This window comes from Branchiostoma lanceolatum, chromosome 4 (genome assembly GCF_035083965.1).
Source record: "Branchiostoma lanceolatum isolate klBraLanc5 chromosome 4, klBraLanc5.hap2, whole genome shotgun sequence".
In the NCBI taxonomy this organism is placed as follows: domain Eukaryota; kingdom Metazoa; phylum Chordata; class Leptocardii; order Amphioxiformes; family Branchiostomatidae; genus Branchiostoma; species Branchiostoma lanceolatum.
In genome coordinates, this window is record NC_089725.1 from 25,800,106 (window position 1) to 25,815,633 (window position 15,528).

General features: G+C 40.6%; 2 protein-coding genes across 6 annotated transcripts in view; one reads left to right on the forward strand and one right to left on the reverse strand.

Moving 5' to 3' along the window:
- Positions 1-6,795, reverse strand: part of LOC136433667 (ubiquitin carboxyl-terminal hydrolase 34-like) — a 45,593-nt gene extending 38,798 nt beyond the window's left edge. For all 5 annotated transcript variants that reach the window (XM_066426095.1, XM_066426094.1, XM_066426092.1 and 2 more), the window contains exons 1-5: positions 6,606-6,795; positions 2,187-2,277; positions 1,401-1,878; positions 1,099-1,149; positions 584-801 (exon numbers count right to left, since the gene is read on the reverse strand). In XM_066426095.1, the coding sequence (XP_066282192.1) occupies positions 584-801; positions 1,099-1,149; positions 1,401-1,878; positions 2,187-2,277; positions 6,606-6,648 (881 nt within the window). In that variant the 5' untranslated portion in view covers positions 6,649-6,795. The remainder of the gene's footprint in view (positions 1-583; positions 802-1,098; positions 1,150-1,400; positions 1,879-2,186; positions 2,278-6,605) is intronic.
- Positions 6,796-9,458: 2,663 nt separating this feature from the next.
- On the forward strand, positions 9,459-11,364 carry LOC136431994 (uncharacterized). Its single transcript, XM_066423004.1, has 4 exons — positions 9,459-9,581; positions 9,820-9,930; positions 10,477-10,702; positions 11,054-11,364. The coding sequence occupies exons 1-4, from the start codon at positions 9,459-9,461 to the stop codon at positions 11,362-11,364; spliced, it is 771 nt and encodes a 256-aa protein (XP_066279101.1).
- Positions 11,365-15,528: the final 4,164 nt, after the last annotated feature.

Below are 15,528 nucleotides of genomic sequence, written 5' to 3' on the forward strand. Positions count from 1 at the left end.
AGAACAAATTTTAGTATCATAGACACAGTTTACCTGTAAATTTGGTGATTTTCCGGGGGGTATGTTTATTTCGGGGGGTACGTTTATTAGATTTTGAAGATTTGTCCGGGGGGTATGTTTATTCCGGGGGGTATGTTTATTAGGGAGTAAAGTAGCACATCACACCAGGTTGTCCAGTTTGGAAAATAATTCTTCTTCCTGCTGAAGCCATCCTAAACATCATTAAACAATTTCAAAAAGCAAAATATAGTGACTTACAAGTAAATCATTTCTCCCCTCACTGAGCTACGCTTGTCATGTACAGTACAGTGATACCTGACCACTTCTACACAATGATCACCACTTTTTGCTGGACCCCTATTTTTCCCATTGACATTAAGAATCCTGTCTATAGATGAGCACTTGTCCACATAAATATACCAGACTTTCTCAGTCTCTTGAGTGGTCTTCTTGGGCAGCTTTGACTGTTTATAATTCCACCCTTCACTGAGCTACATTTGACATAAGTTGACACAACCCAACTATCAACTGGTATATCCCTGTATAATATTTTCATCAAATAAGTCCACTGATGGAGACTGACCTGATGACATGTGGTCTCATGGGCAGGATGTACTGCATGACGGCAGGCAGGTGTAACCAGACGCGGACGTTAGAGACCAGCGCCACCATGGCATGGGCCAGGGGGAAGGGCAGGAGCTCAGGGGTGACCTGCTCAAAACACTGCCTGATCAGCAGCAGTCCTCCGTGTTCACACATGTGGTAAACATTCTTCAGCAGGTACACAGGCACGTCCACATCCTGCAGAGGACAGCCGTGTTAAATACTGTCTACACAAGACAATGTTCATGTGTCTACACAACACTCTACAGTCTAAAGCTACATGTATATAATACATCATCTGACAGTAAAGCCTATTGCAGTGCTACTGCTTGTGCATAATCAAAAATGGAATTATAAATCAATATTGATTTGTTGAAAACATCACATGTGTATGATGTGTAATCGTTAAAAACACCTCTGAACAGAGGGCCAAGAAAAATTTGTATTATTCTTCAAAATGTACCAGGAAATGTCAAGAACTGAGATCAAACTCACATTCATGTCACAGTAGTTTCCTAATGCATTCCCTTCCTGTTGAGACAGGTCCTGTACAACATGGTAAACAAAAAAACAAATGACTGGTGAGAACTTCAGCAGACACCTTAGACAGGTTAGAGAAAGTTAATGACTTGACAGATCACAGCATTCCATGTTTTACAATGTGGAGGTGGCTTGAGATAAGTTTTTGTCCATTCTATGCTGCCTAGCCCGACATGAGCATGAAGAGAAATCTGTTTATCTATCATATATATTTTAATAAAACAATTAAGACAGGAACATAGCCCTTCCCAACTCACCTCAACTGACAAGTGGAAGTAGTGCTTGTAGCTGGTATACAGAGGAAACTGCATTTGGTAGATCTTAGCCACACAATGAAGAAGACCCTCTCTCTCTTCAAGAGTCCATCTGACATCCATTCCATCCTTCTCAACCTCCCTCTCTACTTCATTCTTATCATCAGCTTCTTCCTTAGCAGTTTCTTCTGTTGTTTCCTCAGGCATGGCCACATCTCCAGTATTATCTTGGTCAGTTTTTGCCTCATCCTCCTCAATTTGTTTCTTAGGAACTACTTCTTCCTTATTTTCTTCCTCTTGTTTCTCCTCTTCCGCCTTCCCTTGTGTTACTTCTTGTTTTGCTGAAGATGAACATTCTTGTCTGGCTCTAACTTCTTGATAAGCAGTCTTGATTATGTTCAATGCGACAAGAATGAGTCCTTGTAATAGAAGGTTGAACTTCTCCACATTTCTGGCATCCTTGAAACAGCAGCCACATTGCCTTGAAGAAAAAAAACATGTATTGAAAAATCAGAACCAAGCTTTGAGCTTTGACTTTCTATACTATAGTCATTTCTATAATCATAATGTTTAGATTTCAACAAAAAATATGATTATCATTCAAATACAGGAAACCCCCCTTCCACACAACCGCCCTCCATTCCCTCATATCCATAATGCTCCCCCTTGCAATTTTTTCCCAGAAAAACCTGTTATTATCATATTTAACAATTCGTAAAAAGTGTCAGGTTTTATCATCACCAGGATAACATAAGAGTAGACAGCAAACTTGGATGGAACTAAACTCACTTCTGTTGCCATGTCTGTATAAAGCCGACTAGCGCCAGGGCCTCGTCCTTGTTCATCCGGGGGGGCTTTGCTGCTATCATTCGTCCTTCATCTGCAAAGAGAATATGAGTTTTACACACACAGGTATCAGTATGATTTCAATATCTGTGCCAACTCTACTCCCAGCAGAGATAGAGAAATTTGGCATCAAATTGGTTACAAGGTTAGGCAAGCAGGGAAAAGGCTTAATGATCCAGTACTGTGACATGGAGTACTGTGCTGCCTAAATGTCTACATTTGTCATCATGGAAGTATGCAATAATAACTAGAGTTCCACGAACACATTATCTTCGCCAAATAATCAAGGCTTATTATGGAGAGTGATTAATATTTACATGCTATCACCCCCTGCAGATTTGATCATACACCATACCGTTTGGAAGTTATGAGAGGGGGGGGGGGGGATAGATAGTCCAGTCTAGATAGGGATAAAAAACATTTGGTGGTACAGGACTAGTATCTGGTACCAGCAACCCTCTGGGTCAAAGCGCTACAGGACGAGTGCAATTCCTACCATTGTTGAACTGCTCAATGAACTCTAAACAAACATGACTCTAGTCACACTGTTATTGTAATATATATATATATATATATAAACTTTTGGATGTACTCATGATATGAACTCTAGAAAACATTCTAAATTTTGTAATGTTATATACCGACCGCGCCCTGCTTGTTCGGAGTCAAACTCTAACTGAATGATTGTGCAATATTTCAAATAGACTTATCGATTGTTTTAACTGGTATTCAGGGAAACTTTTAATCGTTGCCTAATTTGTAACACGCAATGCCCTATGTTGTATTTAGCCTCGCAATATGTTGTATTTAGCATCGCAATTCAGCCTTATACTGGCTGCCATGAGGCCTGTCTGTCAGATGATGACGAATGAACCAGTCTACTACTACTACTACATACGATGTTAGGTTATCTCTGAGCAGAAGAGTGGTCTGGCTGGTTATTCACATGTTTTTAGGTGTTTTTGTAAGGCTTTCTATTTTGTTCCCTTTCTGTTATGTCTCCAACCATGTGTTGGACAAAAATGCCGAAACTGATCATTTAAAAAACCAACCGGACCCACACATCTGCTTGAATTGTAGTGAGACTTCCCCATTTGTTTATTTAGGCAAGGCCTTCTGCTGGCCTGTTTAGGGAACACTGTCACATGCCCCATTATGGAATGTAATGGATTTACAATTATCCTTACTAATTATGCAGATTAGCTCCTGTTTTCTATAATTAGATATCGATTGTGTAAAGCACCATCTGAGCTCTCTACATACAAAACTTCACGACAATCTGTTTACCCCTTTTCAAGTAATACGTGACCGAATGTCAAAACAAAAACACCCACTGCAGTTCTAAACAAGCCGCTAGGGGGCCCAAACTTACAGAACTTACTTCTTGTGGCATGAACTATCTACCGCACAAATATCATGACCATGGCACTTTCAGAAAATATGACACTAAATTTTGAAGCTCCGCTGCAGTACCTTAGGTACCCGCTAGAAGGCCCATTATCAAACTTAACCTTCCTTTCTGTAAACCCTACCCATCCACTAAATATCATACAGATCCATCAACAGCTTCTTGAGTTATGTTGTCCACAAGAAATACACATCCACCCAAAGCCCGCTGCAGTACCGACAGAAAATGCCAGGAGAACCATTTTTGAACTTGACCTCCGTTTTTACAACATCTACACACCTGCAAAAAATCATGAAGATCCATCAAAGTTTCCGTCACTTTTTTTGCCTACATACAAACGCACAAAAATTCAAAGTCCGCTGCAGTACTGTTGAAAAACGCAAGGTGAACCATTTTTGAACTTGACCTTCCTTTGCACAACCACTACCCACCTACCAAAAATCATAAAGATTCATCAAAGGTCTCTTGAGTTATGCTCTTGACATACATACAGACCCACCAAACAGCTGGCTCAACTGAAAACATAATCTTCCCCGAGTACTATAGTACACGGCGAAGATAAATATTCATGGCGGGAGAAATTACTAGACAGAAACACCATGCCAAATCAAAGGCTTGATACAAACAGAGTCATTTAAGAGTTGAAAGAGACAATACATCACAGAGTAACACATCAATGTTTTTACATTAGCTTCAATTTACAATCAGCTATCCACTCAATCAGATAATTAACTTTACAAAACAACAGAGATACTGAGACCAAATAGTTAAACTATTGAATCTCTAGGAGACAGGTAGATCTACTAGTAGTTGTTGTTACATCATTCATATTACAAGTTTTAAATCCCTGGTACTAAAATTGCAAATTCAAGTGAAATAGAATTGATAATGAACACTAGAATATAGATTCTGATCAAGTAGGCACTCAAAGGCTCAACAAGCACTTCCTGAAATTTCCATTAAATTGCACTGTTTCATTTGCAGTTTTTTAGATGCATTACATACTGCACAGTAGCTTACAGTACCACTGCACTGACAGATCATGTATGAAGGAGGAGTACCTAAATATACAGAGTCCTTACCAATACAACTTAACTCAAATGTAACCAAAGACTACTGCAGTTGTTAAATAATCAGTGAAGCTGCATGATAAAGTGACAAGAAGAAACAAAGTTCTTTCCAACTTGATTGGGAAAATTTGGGATGCTTGCATATCTATCCACAAAATCCATTATTTCCTACTCATTAATAAGGTATGCACCTAATGAAGTCAGTATTCATTATATTATATAGGAGGCAACTGAGAAAGGGGTCTAACCATGGACAAGAAATGGTAATATAAAGCTGAAGGTAAAACTAAAACAGGGGAAGAAGATTATCTCTCAATCACTGGTTCCTTGGGGAAAGCCTAAAAAAAGTCTTGATAAGCGGATGGCCTTTCAGTCACTATCCCTACCATCTTTCCAGTGCATGTTTGTACCCAAGGCATTGCCTCCCCTTACCAAAAAGACTGAGCTAAAAGTTGCAAATGGTTGGTAGAGAAGTCTGTAAAAGTAAGCAGTAGGTCTAGACAGTTACGACTAGTCTAAACTGTTTGGTTAACAATCTCAGGATGACATCAGCCCCGTCTCCTGACAGGTGTTCCTTGTTCCAGAGTCACTTTCCTTATCAGTATCTTAACCTTCTCCCTGCTGCCCAAACCCTATAAGTATAACCAATACAAATCTGGTGCCAAAAGGCTACTTCAACAGGGAGAAGTTTAACTAGGTTAAAGGTAAAGCAGTCATCCTCAATTGAGGTGAAGCATGATGCTTTTTCAACTGGTTAGCTAGCGGTAGTGCAATGTGGCTTTGCTACGGCTCGCACATTTTTTGGCCAAGCACACCGGATCACCCCTTCTAGTGATAATTGGGTTGGGTTCTTTTACATGCAGATGTTTGACGCTGGAGGCTTACGCCTGAAGCCTCAAATTGTGGTCTGGCTCACAATAACTGGTAATCTTGGTTATACATGTATTATAAATCTAAATCCAAATACTTCAGGTAAAGCATCTAACAACATTTTATTGTATTGTTCATGCCGTGATGTGTTTAACGCTATGACCAACCCGATCATTTTATAACATTACTTACAGATAGCCCAGGCACATGATTATCGTGAAGCTATGCATCACCAGGAAGCTAGCAGCAGTATATGATAATCGTATGGCAAAAATCATGATTTTGAGTCTGTTATACATTCTAATCTGCCTTTTGACTTTTCACACCACAGTGCCAAAATCAATTACTGTCACTTGATTTGAACAATAAATATGCACCTGGTGCCATAAAAATAGTACAAAGACAGGTGCTAGAGAGAAAGAGAATACCACCGTCATATGTGGATTTCATTTTTAGCTATCAATTTGAAATTATTTGATCAGACTACAGATTGCAGAAGCATTCAGTTGCTTTTATGTATAAGTATATAAAACCCATCATGAAGTAAATTTTTGCAAAATTTTGCACCGCCCCTCCCCCCAAGGACTAAATATAAACATGATCTGTTATTACAGTAATCCTACCAAAAGTCCAATATTTTACCACAACCTCATTTTCTACATTCCTTTCTCAAACCAATTTCTAGACAAATTCCAATATGCCATATGCCATTTAAACAGGACTCCGCAAATTTATACTGATGTGGCGGAACAAAAATTACCGTCCTTCACCGCACCGGCGTTCATGTGTCATTTTGCATACAATGGGATCGCCATGATACCACCGATGATCACATGTATGGGGCTGTTTTTGCACACAAAAATAATAACTACCATTTCTAATTATTTATGATGAATGTGCAAAGACTTCGCCTCGGCACACAGTTTGCAGCACAGTCGATTTAGTGACCAAAAATCATGAAGAGTCATGCTCATTTTGGCACCAACATATCATCAACAAAATCAATGTACTTACAGGACTGTAAAATCCCGAGCAAGTCCACGCACACGTCACACATGTTGGCTGGTAGTTCCTCTTCCAAGTGGAGGTGTCAGAAATAGAACTCCGGGGTTAAAAATTACATTATTGTAAAATAAAAATAGTGATACTCTTCTCTCCCCACATCCAAAGATATACCCGCCATTTTGATCACGACGACAACCGAACCAACCTCCGAAGGCTAATTCGCCTCCTCCGAAGATTCCCGATTTACCAAATATGGAAGTTATCGGAAAGATGGCGGACCCGATTGCTTCTTTTGTGGGAAATCAGTTTGTCCAGAAGACGCTTTCCTTCTTAGGATCCGAAAAATCTTCGTCATGGAATAGATTAGCGTTTCCTTACAGGTCCTAATTATTGTAATCGGCGATTTCGTGCTTTTTGTTCACCAGGCCAGCATGCACCTCTGATACGATCATGAAATGTGTCTTGACACAACTTCCCGCTAGGTGTCTCTTCAATATCTACTAGTATGTAAAGCACTCACGTGGCAGTCGTTAGGACTGGGAGAGAAGCATACATAAAATGATTTAATACCTTCGACGGGACGAAATAACATTTTCGGTGCCCTTTGCTTAATGTACGTGGGAGAAATTACCTAAAGAGTTAACTTTGGTTTTGTCGGTTTGTCTGGTCGAATACTGGTGGCAACCTCATCTATTTAGGATATTCAGTCCGCTCAAGGAAATGTCCTTGGTCCGCTGAAGACCTACCTATTGCTAGGGTCACATTTCCAATCCTTTGTCTTTGGGAACGAAAATTATGATACAAAAAGACAACCAAAACACAAAACGTACGCAAAATTATTTAAGAGCATAGCTTGTGCAAATTCATTGACATACACTTTGATTTTCCGCAAACAGCCCGGGCGGGCCCCGGTTAGAAAATGTGACCCTAGCATATGGAGTATCATTGAAGAAACACCTTGCAATGAGACACGTTTTTGCTCCGATCTGAAAATGATAAAGTTTATCATATGCAGATCAGTGCTTCAGACGTTGCTAAGCTGCGCCATGCGTGTTTGACACTGTTGTTATAATAATGACTCAGGGGAAGTCCCGTTCAAAGTAAACTTATTTATTTTGTGTCCATATGATATTTTAACTGGGGTCACGTGATATTGATCCCCCGTCTTTCTCGACAACCAAAAAGAAGTGGGGTCCTTCGCAGGCTTTCTGACCGGCGTTTGATTTTCCGGGGGGATCTCCCTCCAACTCCAAGTCACATGGTATCAGTCACAATCACATGCATCATCGCATTCATTTTTACCTGGCGTAGTTAATTCAGACGGAGTCAATGATAAAAGGCTGGCCGTGTGCGCACACCATAGCCTTCTACGCTCCCTCCCCTCGACAACACACAAAAAGGTGGGAAACGTTATCATGAAGTTGTTGGTTTTGTATATTTATATTCAGGTGTTCAGTAGTGTCCCACAGGAAAAGCACACCAAAGATCTCGCCAGACCTGGCATGTATAAACGTTAGATTCAGGGAAAATCAGCTCAGGGAGAAATTGTTGAATGTTTTCAGTTTGTAGTCAAGTATGGTTCAGTAAATCGTAATGTACGTTCTTAGTAGTCTCCAAGCAGCCTGGCCCAATTGATTGCAAAGACCGTATCCAACTGGAAGAAGGAGCTTGCAAAACGTACTTCCTCTGCCAGTTTGATACGGTCTTCGCAACCCGAAGTATAGATCTGCTTGGAGATTACGTTCTTAGCGTGACGATAGTGTTGAACTCCACCGAAACTGCCAGCTTGTCGTTAATTAGCCGTTGAGGTTTCGGCTTTGGCGGAAGTAATTTTCTAAATATTCCCTGACGTAGTTCAACCGGTGTTGACTGGCGGCTGTGTGCGCACATCATAGCCGTTAGCCATTTCTTCCCTCGACAACACACTGTAAAAGGTAGGAAACGTTATCATGAAGTGTTTGGTCCTGTTTATGTATATTCATGTAGTTTCCTATGCCACTGCGTACCACAGAGCGGGCTACCGCTATTCCGAGCAGAGGTTTCGGTCGAGAGAGCTAGGAGTGACCGCGATTTTTAACGGAGGGAGAGAAACATTAAAAATCGCAGCCACTCCTAGCCCTCTCGACCGAAACCTCTGCTTCGGAGAATAGGCTACCACTGAGTCCAGCTGGCATGTAAACGAGGTGATTCAGAGAGCAGAAATAATTGTCATGGATTTGTCACAAAATGTTGAACTTGAGATATAGATACTAAGTATGGTTCAGTAAAGCGTAGGGTACGATCTGAGCGCAACAAATAGTGTTGAATCCACCGTAACTACCAGTCTTAAACAGGTGTCCACTTTGCGGAAGTAAATCTACTCGGGCCCCGTAAAAGCTTGATCAGCCTTATGAATGAAAATCATGAATAAACTATTGACTTGCCATACTTGCATGAAGCTACGAAACAAGATATGTCTTACTTGTTTATCAATGTGTTTGCGAAGCTTCTAATTATTACTAATCGTATAGATTATTATCCTGCTGATTCGCTCAAAAACGAAAGTAAAAGTAACATGTAGACCTTTTTATCCCACAATTGGAGAGTATACTGAAAAGGAAAATCAACTCGCTATATGAGCATAAAAATGATCTATAAAGTATTCATGGTAGTGTCGATTCAAAGAGCGCAATACGTATTAAATGATCGATGTTTTGAAAACGTGTCAGCTTTTAAGTAAAGTGAAGTGTCATTGGTTGTACAATTGTTGTGAGGGCTAGGTTTTACGACAAGTGAATTAAGCGAAATGTATACAGAGCATACGTGCCATAAGAATGTTTCTATCCCATGCAGCCAGCCACTACAGCCCATCTGCTGTGGACTATGTCGGACCCCAGTGAACGACAGGGCCTGTTGAATGACGACAAAACCGATCCAAAAGTAACTGCTGGTACTGATCCCGATGCCATTACCGTCATTTCACACCAGGAAAGTAGTGACGACCATGTAAGTACGAAATACAGTATTTTCTCTTTAGCCATCTATGATAACCTTTAACAAGAAAATAGAGTAAATACCGTCGAGGCTACGCCACCTTTTCAAAGTTTTATTGCAGTTGAATTTTCAGTTGCCATTGTCATTGCTATCAATTCTTTTTGTTACACCAAATGTGTACTTGGGAAAAGTTCAGGAGGTAGATGTTGGGCATTTGCACGAAAATGTTGGCTTTCTTTTGTATCAATAGTCAAACGCCGACGGTTGCTGTTTCTGTCCACTGGCAAAATCCTGGTGCCATCGCCTCTTCAGCCGGGAGAGTGCTGACCCGGAACGTCTTGGTCCTGTTGGTGACGAACATGTATGTACAAAGTACAGCATTTCCTAAATTCCATCCTAAATTGTCTTTACCTCATTAACATATCAATTCAGAGTTTTGGTATAAAACCTGGTTTTCCTGTCCTTAGTCACTGACGTAAGATAGAGGATGCTGTCTGAAACGCCTCACTGCACGAAATGGCCTCGTATCCCGGCGTATACGTACAGGGATTCCTCCGGAAATATTCCATATCCCGGTGCGGATTTAGCGTATCCGTTAGTTTTATCGGATACGCTAAATCCGCACCGGAATATGGAATATTTCCGGAGGAATCCCTGTACGGATACGCCGGGATACGAGGCCATTTCGTGCAGTGCCTGTTTCGAAATTTTATCCAGTTGCTTGAGTAACTATTTTTGGCGTATTACATGGATGCCTAACCTTCATCAGCGTACGCCATTTCCTCTTCAGGCATCCTCACAGCATAAGAAGACAGCATACTTTATTTTACTTTCTATCTAATCAATAACATGAGTTTGTGAAAGGAACAATCACATCTAAATTACAACTTTGAACAAAAAATTTCAGGGAGAACACCCCATGCAAAACTACCTTTCCCGGTTCGTCAGCATCATCTGCCTGTTCTGTCTGGTGACTACTGGGATAGTGATCAGTGTTGGAAACATGAACAGCACCGGGGATAACATGGACGTGGAGTTCACCGTCCGTACTCCTAACATCACGCCGCCTCCAACGGGCCATCCGCACATGGAACTAATCGGGCCTGAGAAGCTGGAAAGGTTTCTCTATATAGGTATAGTAATAAGTAACTGTAAAAATGTGTGTCGCCATTGATTTCGGTAGCGTGTGTGATTTTGGATTGAAAAAGCCAAGAAGCTGTGGTCCGTTTGCCATGAAGTTATCTTTCTTTGGTTAACTGCGGAGGATTTTTCGGTTTTCCTACCTCTTTCCTTTTTGGTGGGTTCATAGGACACTTGCAGTCCATTACTAATCCATTAAACAATGTTTACATGGCAGTTAATTGGCCGAGCAAATAACATGGTAGCGTTACTTTGCTTATACATACATATCAGTGGGTAGTTTGCAATAATCATTCAGTTGGTGAGTAATACTGATGAGACTGGCCCTTTTCTTTTTCTTGCAGCTATGATAGCTGGTTTGCTGTGGATGATTGCAACCCTGGTCTGCCCAAAGCTTCTGATCGTCCAAACTACCAACCAGCACGGCTGCTCGGAACAGCTGGACAAGTCAGTGCTGCACCTTCTGGGAGCCACACTCATCTTTGCCGTCGGGGCCGCATTCCTCCCTCTCATCAACTTTGTTGCTTTTCTTAGCAATGCTGAGTGCTACCGCATAATAAAACCGAATGGCTACTTTATCAAATCTGCCATTTCCTGTTCATTTTCTTACAGCCGCTTTTTCTTTTCAAGTATGTTCAGCATGGTGCTCAGCTGAAGTTTTGCCGGGGGTTCTCCCACTTAGCTATTATGTGGTTGATGGGGACCAACATATGTCTGTGGTTTCATGGCTTGGTGGAGGAGTCATATGAGGAAGGAACACTTGAGTCATCTTCTATAATAAGGCCAACCTCGGGACTGACATTTGGCAAAAAGATCAGACCGAGTATCGTTATTATCATTTGCCCAGCTTCTTCGGGCTTGCAGGGAATGCTGTCAGAAATACGTCCCTTTCTACACCCCTTTGCTCTAGAATACTCCCTCATCTCTGCCGGACTATTTCTCAATTTGTGGAACCGCATTGGGAAAAGAAAGGTGAAAAAAGATGGATGCAGTATAGAACAGCCTGATCCTCAACCACAACAGACCACTTCTCTTCGCATGCCAGTCGTACGTGGCTTGATCCTTGGTCTCATCATAGTACTGGGACTGGCAGCTACTATAGCTTATCAGTCTCTAAAACTGACTGACCTTGGAATCAAAACAGATGTGTGCAATACCAGTCATATTGCGACCACAGAATCAGCCTTAGACACCACTTTTGAAGTATACTATGGGTACAGAATAGCTATTTCCTTGATAATGTTGTTTGGGTGCCTGATTGTACTCTGGTCCCCTATAGAACAGATCTTTCAGGGTCTAGAAAGACCAATGCCACGGAAAAATGACCATGATCGTGACAGTGACCCTCAGCACAAGAGCCATATTTGGATAGAAACAGCTTTACTGATATCTTCTGTTGCAGGTCTCTTTCTCATTAATGGGTTTGGCATAGCAGCAGCTGTAGGGCTGAGCAACTATGATGGTTGTGGGACCATTTCGCGCTGGTACATGGCTGACTGCATCTTGGATTCTCTTCACTGCACTGCACAACTGGTGTTGATAATAGGTGCACTTCATCAGCAGTGGGTTTTATGATAATATTTGTAATCATTTTGACAAATTTCTAATAAAAGAATATCTGACTGACAATAGTTCTAGATTTTTCTAGAAGATCAAATACAAAAATATGAATTTATTCGAATTCAATTAGATAATTTAGAAATATTTCTAAAGTAACTGCACAAAAACCTCTTTATTTGTAATAATTTCTAAACATCTATGTGATTATTTCACTTTTAGAAATATTAACAAGAAATGGTAGAAAATGGTTAACAATGGTAGAATGGTGATTGCCCCCATAAAAGTAGGTGCTAATCTGGCCCTTCTGTCTGCCTTTGTACATCTTTAGACTTCACTACAGGACACCTCTCGGTCCTTTGTGGAAAGCATTCTTCCCTAAACTTCGCAAGGATGTGTGAATTGCTTTCTTCCCAGCCCTCTGGCCTATTTATAGAGATGTTACATATAATGGTAGAAAATGGTAAGAAATTGTAAAAAATTGTAAATAATGATAGAATGCTGTTACCATTATTTAGAAACCATTGTAAATATTATATTCTACATCATGATTATTTCTTAAGTTTTAGAAAAATTAAGAAATATTTAGAAAGTTGAAATCACATTCAAAATATTTCAAAAGTATCAAATCTCTTACACAAATAAAAACAATAACTTGAAAATAGTTCTAAATTATGACAATAACAACCCTCACGGTGACTTGGAATGGACTCTATGTGCGAATGAATAAAAAAACACCTCTGGGTCCTTTTATACCCCTGGGAGGTCAGCCAGGTGTAATCTCTGTAACTGCCTGAAAAACACCATTGTATTGTGTAAAAGTCTGATCATTCCCACTCAACGCCAAGCAAGGAATCCAAGATGCCAATGCCATACATGTGTGTCGTATTTTTAATTTTTTTTTGTCAATTTCCTGACAAAATACACACAGTCCTAGGGTATGGCGTATAATAAGTCCCTTGCAATGAGACAGGTCATCATTTGCTGATCGGAGCTCCAGAGAACGGAATGCTATGTTGCGTCATGCGTGTTTCTGTTGTTAGAGTGATAGCAGCTGAAGTCCCGTTCAAAGTCAACAATGTTTTAAGTCACATGATATCGCTTTGCAACCAGCTAGCTCCCAGTCCCACTCAAGCACGTCTCCCCGGAGTCCACGACACAAAAGAAGTAGGTAAGCGTTAATTTCTTCAAGTATATCAATCGTGTCCACCGTGACCATGCCAACTTGAAAGCCCTACAGACCCGGAAAGTTAAATTCAACATGGCATCTTAAAAAGTTCAGCGATAAAACTTGAAGATCACGGTGGCCATATTTTTCAACATTGGTACTCTGGTTCTATGCAACTATGCCGCTTTGCTTTGGCTTGTAAGGCATAGCCACTATTCAACAAACGTAGTTGATAAGATTCACGTACTGTAACTTGCTGTCAGTGCACTTTAACGATTCAAACAGCTAAAACCACCATTCAATATGGTGCACTTGAAAGCCTGTCATTTAGACTAAAGTTCAACAAGTAGAATATTGACATTATCAACATCCAGGACATTAGTGTAGTTAATCATTAACTTGCCACACTTATCGCTACGAAACTGAAACTTGCGTCTTGTTTTGTTATTTATCGTTATCATGACCTACCTAGCTGTGAGGTTGATCATTTTGATTTTATCACCTGACAAGTTCCTTCAATATTCCTACAACTCCAGTCATACAGGAAAATCGACGAGTCTGCGACCTCTGCATGGCATTTTGGTAGTCACACGCCCGGTGTTCTCTCGATCATAGCGCTATCTAAAGTTCAGTTAGAGACGATATTCGCAAGGGTAGATCACTTTCAGGCAAAAAATACGCTCGACTATCTTGCGATTTTGACATTTGACGACCTTCTGACGATAAATGAATTAGGCCGAAGCTCGTCAACTGCGTGATATGATAAGGGCTATAGAACCCAGAACGAGCGAGTGATACGTCATCAGTGTTAATTTCACACAAGAGCCTGCGTAATACTAGTATTGTTGAAAGAGCCTCAGAACTGACTGTAATTCAGCTTCTGAGTAAAGATATGGTGGGAGTGATTTTGCTCTCAGTCTCAGTAGAAGTTGGGGCTAGAGTCCGACTCAGTAGAGACCATCTCCGCTGACGCCTGCAGTCTCTATGATCTAGCCTCTACTAGGCTCACGTGGAAAACTATATCTATCGGCTAACTTCTCTGGTATTTGTAGACTGTCTGTTCGGCCGATTTCTATTCTTCCAAGCTACGTCTAGAGCCAGGCTGGTAGCGTTTGCCGCTATACTTTTTGGTGTTATGAGGCAAGTCGAACGCAACAGCCTAGTGTTACATCATATAACATGTATACAATTGGGCTTCTTTAGAATAACTTTATTGCAAATTCATGCCCGAAGGCTAATTGCAAGTACATTTGTACATGTTTGCAGTGGCGGAGAGGAGATAATGATGATAATCAGTCATATTATTCAATAAAGAAATGGAAGTCGTCAACTAGCGCTACTTTTAATCTAAAACAGTTGTTATTAGGTTTGATTTCTTCTGTATGCAGCGGAATATGAAATTCTCGACGTTTTGGGAGATATATGCATTTGGTGGCGTTAGCAGAAAGACAGTTTTTGTAGGTAGGTGAGATGTGCAAAGTTGGGTAAAATTTTTTTGAGTAGATTGAATAGTTCGTCTCTTTCGGTGCTGTAATACGGGCAATAACAAATCAAGTGTATGAGTTATCTAGGTCTTCCACTGCTTTTCCTGTTGAGTATTTACATATTCTCTCGTTAATCGGTAATAACTCCGTTGCTTGCGTTCCTGTGAACACAGAGAATATTTTTACAGAAGTGATTGTGGACATTTTCGATCGGGCTGTTGACATTTGGATAGTCTTTTCTCCAGATTTCGCATCCGTAAAGCAGGTTTGATTTAATGCAAACAGAAAAAAAAACTGTAACATAGCTTTCAATGATATCTACGAGCGGATAACGGATTTGATGCTGAAAACAACTTTTCGGTTTCAGAACGAACTCTTCCTTTGCTAGGAAGTGACGTTAGCTACCAGATGAGGATAGCAACAGACCTAAATAGCAGTACGAAGTAGCGATTTCTCTATTTTTTTTGAGCCGAGCAGGAATCTTAACTCTCGCAATGCGTCAAAAATGAAAACCTTCATTTTCTTCATTTCAAATTGCAATTTCCATTGGGTAAAAAATGCGTTGAGTTTTCCATCTTCCCGGAAATCTTCTCGGTTTCTGAGAAGATGA